This window comes from Perna viridis, chromosome 1 (genome assembly GCF_037379345.1).
Source record: "Perna viridis isolate PV_CMFRI_1.1 ecotype Kerala chromosome 1, ASM3737934v1, whole genome shotgun sequence".
Classification (NCBI taxonomy): Eukaryota; Metazoa; Mollusca; class Bivalvia; order Mytilida; family Mytilidae; genus Perna; species Perna viridis.
In genome coordinates, this window is record NC_142445.1 from 28172431 (window position 1) to 28188930 (window position 16500).

Here is a 16500-nt window from a genome sequence, read left to right on the forward strand (position 1 = left end):
TTACTTGAGGTCGATGGTTAAATTCTATAAAATGCTTGCTTTTGGCTCCTTAACCCCCAAAATCAATACCACCTTTCCTTTTGTGGTTTTGGACTTATTAAATTTCATTAAGATCAATCCACTAATAAAGTTAGTGCATGTCTACAGATATCTGCAGCCCCATACCATTATACATATACAATCTTTGATATATTTATACAGATAGATATTATTCACCTTAATATTAATATATCAAGTAAATCCAGTTGTGTATAGTAGTTTTTTTATTCATTTTTATTTATGACAATGTATAATGTGAGAAAGCACAATTTCTTACAAATAACAGCACAGATGCTTAATTTTTACTTAACATAACAATAACACTTGATATTTTTTTCACAATTCAAATGGGAATTTAAATCAAACTATGCTATTTTCTCATGATTCTTCAAATTTCATCTTAGAAATTTCTAATAATTTAATAAATTTTGTGACAATACTTTCTATTAAGTAATCATATACATACACAATGTACAAATGAAACACTCTAAACTTTAACTGGTATGGATCGGATTGTTCCTGATTTAAGTTAGCAATGTTTAAATGATCGCAATAATGTGCAATCTATTTCCTCAAATACATTACTTAAGACCACTAATTTCAGAAAAAAGGTAAGAATTGCACATTAATAAATAAAACAATTTTTATCTACAAGATAATAACCATCAACATAACAACGAATACACTACAGCCCTTATACTTTTCTCACTCAATATAGCGCAGTTTGTAGAAACTACAATACTTTTGGTAACATTAGTCCTCTAAAGGGAAATAATAACTAATACCAGTAAGACTATTGTGAATAACTGGGCCTCTTGAACATTTTGTTCATCATGCCACCTTCCACCATGGAAAATCCGACAGTGAAAAGAGCTGCAGTGTATGTTTTTATTGTCAATGTAAGATTTCATTGCATTAAGATCCAGCAATATTGTTTTTAACTGAAACCTTCACACTGGAATTTTTCATGCTCAATCCTCAAGATTACTAAATTAAAATTATAAATGGTCTTCTGAAAAATGGAGAGCTGTTGTGATCTATGAATACATATAAATCAATGCAGCAAACAGGGTCACATTAAAACATGAACATCATATAAATGCAATTGTGCCGAATGATAAAGACAATTGAATAAAGATGGTCAATTATAAGAATGAAATATTTTCATCAGCATTTAGTAAAACATTTGTTTCATAGTAAATTGTAGAGAATACTCACTGCAGAAGGTTAACACAATGTCACAGAAAATAATTACTATCTACAAAGCACCATAGATAGAGACAGCTAGAAGAGATTTAAATTTCTCTAGTGCAACCAGGTCGGAATAGTAATACATTAAAGTCTGGCAAAATAAAACATTCAAGCACATGCAATGATAGATTTTAGATTTTTTTCCAATAATTTACATATATTTTAATCACTATAAGGTGTTTTCTCCCATTAAATTTAAATTTTCACAAGCACTATAAAATACTGACATAATAATAGGCAAATAAACTGTACATTTTTTTCCATTATACTATTCGGATATTTTCCATTATACTACCCATACATATTTTCTTAATTACAGCTAACGGAATGGAACTTTCGGCCATTCAGAACTGCTATAATATTATATTCAAATTTGTTCTTCTGTCAGAGCATTATTTGTTTGAAAACAAATAATGAACTGTATATTAATGTCAGGACAGCTAAAACGCAAAGAATAATGGAAAATACCCTATTCGGTATAGCATCTTTTAATGATGCCAAATAAATAAGATGAAGTTTAGTTCTTGACAAAAATGCATCAGTCTTTGCAATGAATTGCTTCCCTTTATCACAACAGATTGAGTTAAAATTCAGTGTTATTTGTTATATACAATCTCTATGAGCATACATCTTGATCAACATTTTGAACTTTGTTATAGTCAAAAGGTCCACCATAAGCTCTTTCAAAAACTTTAATCACATCTGTACAAGTTGTTTCGAAGTGTGATGTTGCATCATATGACTTCGTAATAAATACCTGAAAAAAAAAATAAAACAACTATAGATATGTGATGATTTAGTAGCTTGCTACTATTCCTTGGCCACAATTCAAAACATATCATGATTCTTGGCTGACAATCTGCGGTCCTTTTCACAAAAAATCGTAAGTGTAAAATTAGTCGTAAGTTATGATGTCATAATAGAGTTAAGTATTGTGACATCACAATCTACGACTAATTTTACTCTTACGACTTATTGTGAATAGGACTGCTAATGGAATGTTTCAGTAATTTTGGTTATTTATCAGTAATCTCCAATGTCCATCATAATTTAACGCATACCTACTTTCTCTTGTATAATGTTCACAAAAGTGTGTTATTTCAGTTTTAACAGAGAAGAGACAGCTAAGAAACATTGTTGAATAGAAAAAAAATAAAATAAAATAATGGGATATCTTCACAAGTTAGCATACACATTTGTACACATGGTAAAATCATAAACATTTTTCAGACGCCGACATTCTGATCCATGCTCTACAATTAGATAAATTTGATAGCTATCATCTTTGCAATTTAAGCAGTGGGTTTCCCATTAAAAAAGTGCCTTTAATACACCGACTGCCAGAACCAGAAGCGATTACAATATTTTTTTAGGATTGGTAGAAAATCTGTACTTTTTAATGACAAATCCATATTGCGTAATTTTATTTAAAAATCTGTGTAAAATACGGATAATCTGTCCAGGTAAACAGCTCTGACGCTGACCCATCTACATTTCTTCTTATTTTGTTCTAGCATGAAAGATCTTAAAAGATTTCACAACCCTATGAAATCATAATTTTTAAATAGAGCAGAAAAAAAACATCCTTAAGGGCATCACACGGATACAATAACAGATAATAGAGTCTTACATTTGAATTTGATCCGTCATCAGTTGGCTCTTGTAAGTCACTAATAGATACAAATCTGTAAAATAAAAAAAAAAAACAATAAAGCATGAGCGATACATTATACTATCAAACATCTTAAACAGGTTACAAACTACTGATTTATGTGGTTGTTGAGTTTTTACAAAGGATTAGCATCACTGCTTTGGCATACCATTGGATACTTTACTTGAGTAATTAAGTCTCTACTGAAGTTACGATATCTATAAAAGATCCTGGTAAATCCATCAAGACCTTGTTTTAAGCTATTGCAAACTATTATGAACAGAGCCCATTTTGTTCAGGATTCTGAAGACAATTATGTAACTTCAAGATTAAAAAAAAATAAACAAACTTCTGGAAGAAACAGTGTCAAACTTGCAAAAGGATCAATGTTTAACTTTAGCAAACTTTCAATCAAATTACTATGAATAAACGATGAGGCAAAAATATCTTCAAAGTAACGCATCTGCATATTACATAAAGCCAATTTACAATGTTTCACCATTAGTAGGTTGCAATATAGTTTTTAATCATTTGTTCAAATATCAAGTTGAACAATTCAAAAAAAGTAACTCCTACTATAATTATCATTGACCATAGAAAACTCTGTAATTATAGATCCACATATCTGCTTTGGTTTAAGTTGTATTGCATGTAGAAAAGTCATATTAACAGAAAAGTCTGAACAGGTAACCAAAAACATATGAAAGTTTCACAAAAATTTACCAGCTTTTGAAGCTTTTGATTTCAATGAACTTCACCACTCTAAAGCCAACTTCATCTTGTCTCTGGGTTTAAACTAGCACCTTTAGGCATAGATAACAAAGAACTATAGACTTTGAAAAAGAATAACAACTCACTTCTGTTCTATGGGAGAAATAAGATCTAATGCAACCCTGATTTCCTCTTCTGGATTGGCTGTTTCTATGGTTGTACTAATAATTGCCAAGTAGTGACCTTTGCTTGCGACGAAATGAGTATATGATATCATACTAATGTAGATATCTGAAATAAATACAACACAACAGTCAAATAAAGACATTCATTTTCAGACATACACATAAAAAAAACATTAGTAAATGAGTCTTCCAACCTTTTATTTCCCTTATTAATTTCAAGCTTGTCCAGCTGTAAAGAAAAGTATTAGAAACCTAACCAAATGGTTAGTCTGTGGTAATTCACTGATAAAATGGAGTTTCCATGATTTATTTCTATAACATATTTTTATTTTAAATGCATTGTTTTAATTTACCATTATGTCTGTTGACTTGGTTCTGTGGAATAATAATCTGTGTTGATAATGAATCTTTTGTGTCTTTAATGGGATGGTCCAATATACATATAGCCCTAATAACCTACAAATGACAAAGTTACCTTGTACCTTGTATATATTACATTTCAAAATTACAATCAACAACTTAAGACCTACAGAGATTAACAAGAAAATTTTCAGAAATTTATTTGAAGTCCACTTCAAAATCTCTTTAATAACATATAAAGCATTATTGTTTACTCAAAGCAATTTCATAAACAGCCGAAGGAGACAGCATAAAAAAATCTCAGCTTCAATTTAACCTGGATCTGTCAGACCATACAAAGTGAATTCCTTGGTTCTCAGGCCACTTTTTTTTTTGTTGGGCTGTAAGTTAAACTCAAACAAAATTTGATGGAGTATATGCACCACAGCATTATTTTGTCCATACTACATAATAAGTTTTGTAGAATTCTGATCGGTAGTTGTAATGAAAAAAGAGGATTAACCCACAGACATGCCAAAAAAAACCAAAAAAACAGGAACTTTCTGCAAATTCTTTATTGCAGACAAAGCTTTCCACAGACTGTTGGCTCAATGACCATCATATTTAGGTATAAAAAGCTTCACAGTGTGCACCTGGATATGACTGCAGAGGTCAAACTCTGAACAGTTGGGACAAGTATGGCCACACCATTCAAACTTGATAGCAATTTATTTGACACAGGATAGAAATTTGACCATAATCAAAGTGACCAGTTTGTGGCCACTTCTCCCTAAATGGTTCAAGTCAAAACCTTCCAAATCTATCAGACCTTACTTCGCTCACGTCATAATACCAGTCTTATTTTACAGACAAGGCACCCTGATGTTAGTAAAATTCAAGAGAGGACCATTTTAAGTTATTGTCTAGACATAAGGGGATAAAATGCTTGTTTCTGGAAGAAAGGTGATTTATTTTATTGCCTTATTGCCCAAATATTTAATGAGGCAGCTTTTGACATTGCACAAAGTCCGCAAGTTTGATGAGGGAGGGAATTTTGTTTTTCTTCCTCAATTATCTGGGCTTACTTTAAGAATGATAGCTATACAGTTAAAAGTTTGTTATGTTCATACTATTTTAAATATACAGAAAAAAGACAATACACAACATGTGAATCTAAGCATTTGTAATATTCTACCATAACTTGGTTTCCTATATGTTTTATTGAGTATTGAATATATCATTTAACTACATTATCTTTTATCAAATATTTTCTTAGTACATGTTTTTTTCTTGAAGTAAAAATATTAAAATGAAATTGAAAATAATAACATTTCTAAAAAGTAGAGGCCTACTATTACTAATCAAACATTTACCTTTCCAATACTTTTACATTTATCTGGAGCATAAGACGGATCACATACTACTAATTTACATTTAGCAACCTCTCCCTGGGCCTTGACCCCAACAACTTTTCCATCCTCATAAACTATTTCAGCATCTGGTCTGTCCAACATGTATGTTCCTCCATATATTGCACTCAATCTAAGAAAACACGATGGAAGATTGTGTTACGAATAATGTAATATTCTTAATATAAAGCCAAACTTTCTTAAACAATATTTTTTTTCAGTATGGTAAATGAAAAATCACAGATTCATGAAGGAAAAAATAAAGGGCCTAATTTTAAGGGAGAAGTTTTTGTAATGGCTTACATAGACAAAAATGTCAATACTGTTATTTTTCGAACAGAAATGACTAAAACTTCTCCTTGTCATCAATGTCTAGATTAGGCCATGAACAGCTGTAATTAAATAAAACTGACACAAGCATAAACAATAAAACATCCTAACAGAAAAGCAAGAGTCAAGTGGGTCATTTTCAGCATTTATTACAAGTATTCAATATGTAAATGGGCCATTTAATAACATTCTAAGTAAAATCCTGTAATTTCAGTGGGCCACTTTCATCTTCAATAGGCAAAAGGTCCATGCCCCCCTGCCTTTCCCCATCACTGAGTATCTGACTTACCTAGCGAAACCCTGAGGTAACTCTCCAAGACCATATAGGGGATACAAGTATGGTGACTTCAGATATCTGGACAGGGATTCATAGTACAGTTTTACTCTGTTGATCAAGTCTAAACAAGGTTTGTCAATGTATCTGAATAAAAAAAAAAAAAACATCAGTACTAGAGTAGTACTACTGTTATCAATACTGTATGCATTTTAATTTTTCGCTTAATCTGTCTAGTGAACAAATTGGCAGGTATTTTTTCGATTAAAAAAAAAAAATTAGCGTTCTATAGTGTAAACAATCAATTTTGTGGGTACGATTTTCCACCACAAAAATTAGTAAATTAGAAAAATAATACTTTTACAAAATAATAATTATGACAAACTATAGATTTTAATTGCTATGTCTTAAACCAAGACATTCATTTGTACATGATAAATCTATGAATATAAATTGTCAAAATTATGAACCAAAGCCTTTTTCAATCCAAGAACAAAGAAAAGGGTACTTTCAATAATTTTCCATAAAAAATAAATAAATGGTCAATATTCAAGCTGTTTAGCATTAATGCCAATCTAATTTTAGTAGAATGGGGAATCAGTAGGCAATGTGAATTTCAACTGTCCCTACTGCTAAGTAAAACTTACTCATCATTGAGATGAACAGCTAAGGCATGTCCAGTCACATCAGCAGTGTTACTATCCAAGCCAAACTTAGCATACAAGTCACGAGCTGTCTTCGTCTTAGGATCTATGTTCTGCCATGTCTTAGGGTCATCAAGGTTGAACTCCATGACATAGATCAAAAACTTTCTAAACCTTCTCTTCTCGAAAAGACCCATAAGGGCTGGAAATGTAAGAAGTAAACTGTTTCAGCTTGTTTTAAAGTACTACATGTAGGCTCAGTTTGTTGCTTAATTTAGCTTAAAGACATGATGGATAAAATTACTTGAGGAGCACTGTTAGATATACCCGCAAAGGTCAAACCCATAACAGATTGGACAAATAAAAACACAAAATTCGATCTTGATACAGCTCTGAATATGTTTGTGATTAAATATTAGACACAGTATATAAAAAGCAAAAATATGCTTAGGTTTCAAATAAAAAAAAAATAAATAAATAAAAGCAAACAAACAAAAATTGAACAAAGTTTCATGAAAATTGAATGAATTTTGCATTTATGGGAAATCCTTCCTTTTTTATGAATAAAGTCCAAAAACTCGAAATGGAAAATCAGAAATTCATAAAATTGAACACAGGGCTAACATTACTTGTAATAAACTATATGTATTTCCAAAAGTTTCGCAAAAATGGGTGGAAACAGGGGCCAGTGCACGTTTAGTGCGGGAAAGTTGCTCATGTTCAACTTTCCCCTTGCCAAGTAGAAAACTTGAATTTCTGAAAGGATTTGTTAAGTTCAGAAGGTAGACTTAAATTGTGAGAAACTTAATCATCATTTTTGAGTTTTCATGTGAAAACATAAAATTTAAGAAAAAATCCTAGAAAAATGAACTGTATCAAAAAGGTACAAAAAATGTATTTGTTGGCACTTAGTATCTCTTTTAGTGGTTCAGGAAAAGACATATCTGTAGTTAGACTACTAGTAATTAAAATAAACCACAAAAATAGGACCCCTACATGACTACACTTAACAGTACTTTTATCTGGACCAAATTCAATTATACCTTATATTTGCCATTCATGTCTGACTGATCTTATAACATTGATGGATAAGATGCCATTTCAGACAGAGTCACCATTACAATCTAGTTTCAAATGCTTTACTCCTAATGTTGATTCATGAACTTGCAATCCTTGTAACATTTTACAAAGGTGAAGCAGTTTTTCCTGAACTGTATGATCTTATCAATACTATAAATGTGAATATATAAAACACAAAACTTACAAGTAGCTAATGCTTCTTTCTCATCAGCAGGTACCTTGTAGATTTTACCACCTTTGTACACATAGCTACCCTCAACACATTTAAATTCAAGGTACCTTGTAACACCAGTTCCAATTAGAAGCTTGACAAGTTGACCTAAAAATAAATATCATTTTAAATGAAATGAAGCTGAAGTTTCCAAACATAGAAAATCATTTGACACAGGTAAGAGAATACCAAAACTTCTCCCTATAGATTAGGTCCTGGTATGTCATAAAAAGATCTCTCAAGTGTATTATACTTGAGGGTTAAAATGAAAAATGATGAAAAATGTAAATTAGGGAGAATGCTTATTTCAATGGTCTGTCTAAAAACGTCTTAATAATTTCTGCTAATATTTATTCTGAGCTGAAGTACTTAGCACACAACTTAACATCAGGCAAAATCAGAAATGCCAAAATGTTTGGTATATGATTTTGCCTCAAAATGCCGAAATTTTATACCAAAAATACAGTATTCAAGTCTCTTATGACCAAAAACAAAAGAAATGGAAAAAAATATCAGACACTGCACAATACATATGACAAATCAGGGTAAAATATATTAAAACCTAATAACATCACAAATTATGTGTAACTATAATTGATAAGGTCATCATTTTTCAATTTTACGCTCAAGTACAATACACTTGAGAGATCTTTCTATGACATACCAGGGCCTAATCTATAGGGAGAAGTTTTGGTAATAGTTTAAATAGACAAAAATGTCCTTATTGTTACTTTTCAAACACAATTTACTTCAACTTCTCATTAAGGTTGATGTCTAGATTAGGCCCTGCATACCATAAACAAAGTACAATGTATTTCATAAGAGTAATAGTTCAACAGCTAAGATCATATTTTTCATGTACATTTTTTTCACTTTCCTGCCTTATGTTTTCACTGAAGAGTTTTGATATAGCACAGCTTACCAGGGTTTTAAAAAAAATACACAGCGCAGCACTTACTAATAAGAAGATACAACTTGTCAATGTGTTTTGAATGTTCCCAAAGGAAGAAGTCCAAAAATGATAAATGTAAATTACAGATCTTAGATTACCTAAGATACTACCATGCTAGATGGCGGAAAAGGGGTTTCAAGGAGATGAATTTACTCAAAATCCTGCATTTGAGATGTCACAAGTCGATAATAAATGCGAAACTTTCAACTAAAATTCTAGTTGACAAAGCTGCTCCAAGACTAATCGGGAGTATGGACATACTAATGTAAGTTTCTTCAGAAGTGGTTAAAGTTGCATCAGACTTTTATTATGTCTCCTTACCATTAGCCATCAAAAATTTAGGAATCAAGTCAATGTTCCAGTCTCTTCCTCTTCCTAGTTTCTCTGATGGTGCTCCCAAACCAAATTTCTTGTACATCTACAAATTTCCATTTGTATTATGTAAAGTATCAATCTGAACTTCTAACACTCTATTTCTACAGTTAAATTAAATTTGTAGTAATTTTGCATCATGGTTGAAACAAACTGATGCTTAGTATTTTGGGTAAACATTAGCAGTCACCCAGCATCCCATGGCAACCACATTAAGATTTTGAAATGGGCTACTCAACTTTTGGAAAGAATTTTGTTGAATGTATAGAGATTATTTAACAGAAAAGTGAGCTGGGCTACCAGCTTGAAAATTCCAAGTTTTACCCCTGATTTTTCAAGTGTTTGTAAGGTCAAAGTTTTAAAAATTTCAAAAATTTTAGTTTAAGAAGTGTTTTACTATTAAAAGACAAAAAAAATATTTTTACGACTACTGGTTGAACAGGTTAATAGTTATCATAGACAGAAGTAAACACCAGTTGTGTCTTTTTGCTTCTTTCATTCACTTGGTATTACAAGCAAGTAAATCTTTTCCTCAAATCATGTAAATTTGTGTGTGATGTCAATATAAATTTATGTCCATTTGATTTTTCAATCTTCATAAAAAAATATGTAATTGTATTTTAGAGTCAGTAAATCTGATCAATTCCCAGATCAACCAGTGCTTACTCTATTTCTTCTGTTTATTAACTCACCTCTTCTAATGGTGTGATTGATGCACTTTCACCACCATAGTAAGTGTTTCTGTCAATATGAAGAACTTTCTTTCCCATAACTGACATCATTCCACTTATGATACATTCCTTAAAAGAAAAGGGTTTGGGTATTTAAAACTCTCTGTACAAGTTATCATTTCTTTACTGACTTTAAGATAAGGGCCACCAAACTCTGTATTATTCTTTAAATGTGTTTTGTTCTGACTATTCATGTGGAAATTTTTTCTCCAGACATTGCACTCTGCGCATCACACCACTCACATTAGAAGCTATGGCTCATTACATACCAAACATCCTACATTAATGGTTATGTTCTCAAAAAAAATATAGACATATCATGTTACACCTTTCTGCAGTCCCATATTACTCTGCTTTATTTAATCAGTTTCAAGCTGATTCCAGCAGCATACATTCATTAAATGTCCTTATTTTCAATGCTTATTAGTGGTTATGCCTTCGCTAGTTCTATTTTTTTGTACAATGGTTTTGCTAGCATATTGCAACTTGTGTCAGCTGTTCCACATGTTTCTGGGCCATTTTATAAAGTATGTTATCTAAGTGGAAAGATGTTGACTAGTGTCAAAGGAATTTATTGATCAATGACTTATACAGTACTGACAAGAAGATAGTCTAATGGAACAAAAAAAAGGGGTGTGTCAACACCATATAACACACACAAAAAGTTTTAACAAACATTTAAGACTATATTTAGGGCTACAGTAAATGTACCAAACTGAAGCCTTTAAAAGGTTTTTAGTGAATTACATGCACATTATGGAGCAGTTAAGAAAATCAATAGTCATGTCGGCCAATCAGCATCAGCAGCCATTAGTAGAGACAATTTTTAAAGGGTTCAAACATATGAATCGAAAACTTAACACTTTCTGATATGAACTTCATGGTAACAGAAGAAATGTTGAACTTTTAGAAATCTGTACATACATAGGAATGTGATATTTACAGTGATGACATCACGAATCATCGGATCAGACATCATAACTGATTAAAAATCCGTCTACCTAGTTAATCATCAAATTTTAACAAGAATGCTCCACACTGTAAAGAGATATATACATATACCTTTAGTCCTGTACCAAGGACAATAACATCATATTCTTCATCCATCGTAAATTCTTCCTGTTAAGAGTCTGATTTTGAAGAGTTGTACAACACACCGGCGAAATGGCCACCCACGCGTATGAATATAGATTACATTATCATTTTTAATAACATATCCTATTCAACGCTATATTTTTTATAATTTCAGATTTAAACAATGTAAAAATAAAAAAAACACGTTACTCTTTCCACCTTCCATCTCTGGGAACAAAGGAGAGAGCATACATTTATTGCATTAAATAGTTCGCAATAATATCCGGTTTATCTTGGGTGTTGTTCGGCACTTCCTGGTTAAAATAATTGGTCAAACGTACCAAAACAAAGCCTTTTCATGATGTGTTTCGCCAATATATTTTTACCATAAGTGAACACAGGGACAAATTCCTCTGTTAGCATTTTTACACCGATTTCCATGACCACAATCCAAATATCACGTTATAACATTTAATTTTACGTCATCAACACCAACCTTTAATAAGTTTAACAGTGAAAAGCTGTTGAAGTTAGCAGACGACCTCTACTTACCTATCCCTATTATTATTAATACGGTAATCGAAAGGCAGAGACAGTATGCAAGGAGCTTACATTATTTAAATCATAAATCGTGTCACCACCATAGAAAAATTAAATTATTGGAGACTGATGAAAGAATTTGAATTTTATACTTACAGCAAATATGTCATTTGCATGCAATCTCTTAGTATGTACTGTGCAGACAGACAGAAACTTTATTTAAAGATGGTGGCAAATAAATACAAACACAAGCCTTGTAGAGGTTTTTACTGAAATAAATAACAAAAACACATTGCAAACACAAGACATACACATATAATATGTAAAAAAAAAACAGGAGGATGAACTTAAAAAACATTTAAGGTACATGAAGCATGCAACCACAAAGGAAATCAAAATAGAATTATAATAATTGAGATTGTTAAAGCACAAAGACACTAAGCAAAAGCAAGCCTGCATACAAAACGTATACGATACAAATGTATATAAAAACTGGCACTATTAAACAAGCACTGATAAAATAAAAACATGAAAAGTGGCTTAAGATCTGCAGGAGCCACATTTGCATCAGTTGCCTTCCTTGTTATTGACAGACTTTTAAACTGGCTTAAGTTTGCCTGGCAATTAATTTCAGAGTGTGGCTCCAGCATATCTAAAAGAGTCAAAAAGATGTTTGAACAATTAGAGGCTTGACATATTTTAAAAGATTAGATCAAATATATTTTATTGCTTAAATTCAGCAAATAAATTTAACACAAAATGCACAAGTCATCATAGCTAAAGGTCCTCCTCAACAATTACACTGCACATAATAATGTTCACATACACCAGGAATAAAATTTTGTAAATAAAAGTATAATATTCTATCAATTACCAATTCATACAAGAATATCATAAATACAAAAATTATAGTGTTTATGACAGTGTTACACATACTATCTACAACATAGTGTTTATATGCACTATGAACATATTGGACATGGAAGTATTTCATAAGAAACATGCCAAGGCTATAACATGTGGTATTATAAACAAATTGCACACTAATTTAGCAAGTATTTACTGGCTTAAGATTGGAAGCAAACCAGAAACTCAAATTTATTATTTCTAAGAACTTTTGAAAGACAAATATTTAAGCTTTGAGTATGTTTTTCACGTTTGGATGCACCTTTCTAATATACTTTAACTGGTCTTTTACTCATGAACTCCAAAGTTCAGTAGTATACAGCTTATATACCAGTTTCCAGTAAGTCCAAGGTAAATGGCAAATGTGAATTTTGTCATTTCACATCTGTCTATTTTATATTTGTATCAAAGTGTTTGAGTTTTCAAAACAGCATTACTAAATAACCAAGAACAAAAAATATTAAATGTGATACATATTTAAGTTTAACTAAAATTATCTGTTTGTAGCACCTCAATAATACTGGTCAGTCATGGCTGAAGCAGCATACAGCAAGGGTATTTATGTTAGATCAGAACAAGATCATGACCCCTGTGCTGAAGGTAAATATATTGCTTCTACTTTGACAGTTATGCGACCAGTCCACTGTGATTGATTGCAGTACAACTTGGTGGAAACAACTTGTGTTTTATTTATATGTACTTGATTTGTTAAAAGTTAAAATTGTATATTTAGTTTTATGTATTCTACGTAATTAATCAGAGTGTAAGCAATTTTGTAATACATGTATAATGCTGTAATATACATTTGTACTTATACACCTACACTTACATGTACATGTATTTCCTAAAAAAAATCTTATAATTTACTACATCTTTAACTCCATCGAAAGTACAAAATTTCTAATGAACTATATTTAAATTAGCTTGGAAATTAAACAGCATTTTGATGAACTTGGGTAAATTATATTATATTTTTTAGATGTTGATCATAATGTGCACCTGGCTACATGAACTTTTCATGGATTTTTTTTTCTCAGCTGTAGCTTTCTATTAGATCATGTTCATAGCATTACACAGTAATTTTTTTTCATTTGTAGATACCTTTCTTCAAGAGATTTTAGATGTCGTTTTTCATCACAGAGAGGAAGGGGCCTCTGCAGCTGTGTATGAGACCAGGTAACGAATTACATACTATGAATTTAGTTCTTGATATAGAAAATGAAGATGCTTTGTTACCATTAGACTATTTATTACCGTAAGAGGATTGCTTTGTTCTTCATTATATGGTATTTGGACTGTACATGAATGGTTTAGGGCCAACAAGCTGGGCCTTATCTAGTTCTTGACTACATGCATAAAGTATGACAAATCCTGTAAATTCTATGACTCAAAATTATTTTCAATAGATTGTTTTTAATTTGAAATAACGCAACATAATAAAAATAAGTTGCATAAAAAAAATTCTATACATTTGATGATTGATGTTGATAGAAATGATAGAAAAACATGCGATGCATATCTGTAACTCAAAAAACAATTACTTTTATTGTATGAACTTTACTGTAGTTTTTAAAACCATCTGTTGTGAATTTTAAATGTTTGCATTACTCTTGTTCAGCCATGCTTTCTGTCTAATTTTAGATTTCTGTTAAACAACTTGTATTGTCATCTTTCCCTTTTTATTTCACCAAAAGCCTGTCAAACCTACAAAACATTCTTTAATTATTCACCCTAAAAAACTAGGTTTATACATTGTGTTGTATATGTTGTAACCTCTAATTACAGTAAGCCCAAAGATCTGATGCATTTACAGCACTTTCTTGGTTATGTCCTAGATGCTCCAAAATCTGACAGCAAAGTTAGGAAAGGTATTAATTGCTCAAAAGAAGATACTTTCAAAAAGAAATATGCTTTGAATGACTCATAGTAAAATGTTATAGTCTTATTTGATTTATTATACATACATGTTGAGTTTGAAGTATCAAATTTTATTGAAATTTAATTTTCAGACAAAATACCTTGCTGAATTATTTATTTCAGGTTGCATGGTCATACTCCTTCAAGTTTTGGAATGAGTATATAGGAACCAACTTGACCATTTTCTGTGTGTCGGTCATATTTCTGTCTGTCCATTTGTCTGTCTATCCATCTGCTTGTCTGTATGTGTTTCCAAATACTGGTACCTTGTTAACAAAACCCCTCCAAACTTGACAATGGATTTTAATAAAGCCATATATGCTATGCAGATGTCAGTGTTCTAGATTTTTTTTAAAGGTTTTGCTTTCAATGAATCATTAATCATAAAAATTATTTTCCCATATTAGATAAGTATTGTTGTTTGCCTGAAAGGGCCAAGGGGAGATAATCCAACTTGAGCAGTTTAATGTGGTCTCACTGACCACTTCTAACGTTTCCATTACTTTACATATTAAACAATTAATTTTAAAAGTTTTACTGTGAATTCCCAGGACAAATGACATCTTAAAGTTTGGAAATAGGACTTTCAAAATCACTATGCTAATGGTATGATGATCGTAGAAATTCATCACAAAATTTACTTGAATAACTAATACTGGAAATCCACATTTTACCTTCTCTGCTAACTGACAGCATGGAGGCAAGTTACTCTCACTTGTAAACAATATTCATACACTTTTGTAGTAACTTACAAATATGATATTAAACTACACTTTCTCACCTTTATTTAGACTACTTTTGATCAGAATACACACAAATAATGCACTCACAATGCATAGATCTAGGTTCAGTGTGTTTTTGGTACTACATAGTGGGGTGGCCATTTGACCCAGAAGTGGTTAATGAGATCTGTGGTCACAGCTTATAAGTGCAACTCCTCCTGAACTGCTCAATTTTATTAAATGAAACTATAAAGTGGGTATCATGTGAAGGTCTGCATGAATAAAGCTAATTGGTTTCAAAAGCTGGAAAGCTGAGATTACATGACTTACATACTACTTCTGTCAGTTCTATTACATTATAAAATAGTGTAGCTATTTTAAAAAATTCACTGTGAATATTTCTCATAGGGGGTATTCCAATGCAAAGCATGGAAAATAAAGTACATCATGTTTTTCAAAATGATTTAAAGTCTATTGAATGGTACAAAGATCATACAAATTTGAATAAATACATCTAATACTGAAAATCTTTATATTCATTTTTTAATTTTACAAAAATAAGTGATTTGCTGTTATATTAAATTTTTTCTAGAGACCACCATAGCAATGATAGGTTCAGCAGAGGTTGTATGTCAAATAGTAAAGATTCATCCATGTGTTATTTATTATTTCTATGTAAAAAAGAGACTACCTTCAAATGATAGGTCCAACAGAAGCTCTGTTTGATGTCAAATAATGAAGATCCTTATATGGTTTTTAAAATCATTCCAGGTACAAAAGAGACCACATCTGGGAGGATAGGTCCAGCAGAGGTAGTGTTTGACTTCAGATCAAATGGAGGTAGTGGAATAGTATCTGTAGAGTCACATAGATTGGAGGTATTGTATATTTCTACATAGATTTTTAGGCTAAATCACCAACTTTACCTGTATTGTTTTATTTACTTTATTAGTTTTATCTGAGTGGGATTAAAGAATTCATAACATTTTTCTGTCCATTGTATACTACATTGATATAAGCTGTATGTGTTAAAGACGTCTTGGACAAACCTTGTAATATATATTTTATGCACTTTGTATTTTCCTTACCTATTTATTTTATTATATATACAGTGAAACCTGTCTAAAGCCCTGAATAAACCTTATAAATCAAATAAATTCTA

General features: G+C 31.2%; 2 protein-coding genes across 3 annotated transcripts in view; one reads left to right on the forward strand and one right to left on the reverse strand.

The window, feature by feature from the left end:
* Positions 1 to 245: 245 nt before the first annotated feature.
* LOC148628061 (rab GDP dissociation inhibitor alpha-like) lies at positions 246 to 11361 on the reverse strand. The gene is made up of 11 exons (XM_088584213.1): positions 11242 to 11361; positions 10141 to 10248; positions 9398 to 9494; positions 8098 to 8232; positions 6837 to 7035; positions 6205 to 6336; positions 5550 to 5718; positions 4191 to 4293; positions 3799 to 3943; positions 2921 to 2975; positions 246 to 2047 (listed from the first exon to the last, which is right to left on the reverse strand). The coding sequence occupies exons 1-11, from the start codon at positions 11284 to 11286 to the stop codon at positions 1907 to 1909; spliced, it is 1329 nt and encodes a 442-aa protein (XP_088440339.1). The 5' UTR covers positions 11287 to 11361; the 3' UTR covers positions 246 to 1906.
* A 182-nt stretch (positions 11362 to 11543) lies between these two features.
* Positions 11544 to 16500, forward strand: part of LOC148628062 (E3 ubiquitin-protein ligase RNF123-like) — a 40518-nt gene continuing 35561 nt past the window's right edge. The window contains exons 1-5 of one of the 2 annotated variants that reach the window (XM_088584189.1): positions 11544 to 11668; positions 13207 to 13299; positions 13797 to 13875; positions 14485 to 14567; positions 16110 to 16216. In XM_088584189.1, the coding sequence (XP_088440315.1) occupies positions 13230 to 13299; positions 13797 to 13875; positions 14485 to 14567; positions 16110 to 16216 (339 nt within the window). In that variant the 5' untranslated portion in view covers positions 11544 to 11668; positions 13207 to 13229. The remainder of the gene's footprint in view (positions 11669 to 13206; positions 13300 to 13796; positions 13876 to 14484; positions 14568 to 16109; positions 16217 to 16500) is intronic. The other variant, XM_088584199.1, reaches the window with a different exon arrangement.

Coding starts and splice junctions, on each gene's coding strand:
- LOC148628061 (XM_088584213.1), bottom strand. CDS start 11,286: ATGGATGAAGAATATGATGTTATTGTCCTTGGTACAGGACTAAAG. Junction 9,495..10,140: donor CAATCACACCATTAGAAGAG/GTGAGTTAATAA, acceptor GGAAATTTGTAG/ATGTACAAGAAATTTGGTTT. Junction 8,233..9,397: donor TAAATTTTTGATGGCTAATG/GTAAGGAGACAT, acceptor ATTTATTTTTAG/GTCAACTTGTCAAGCTTCTA.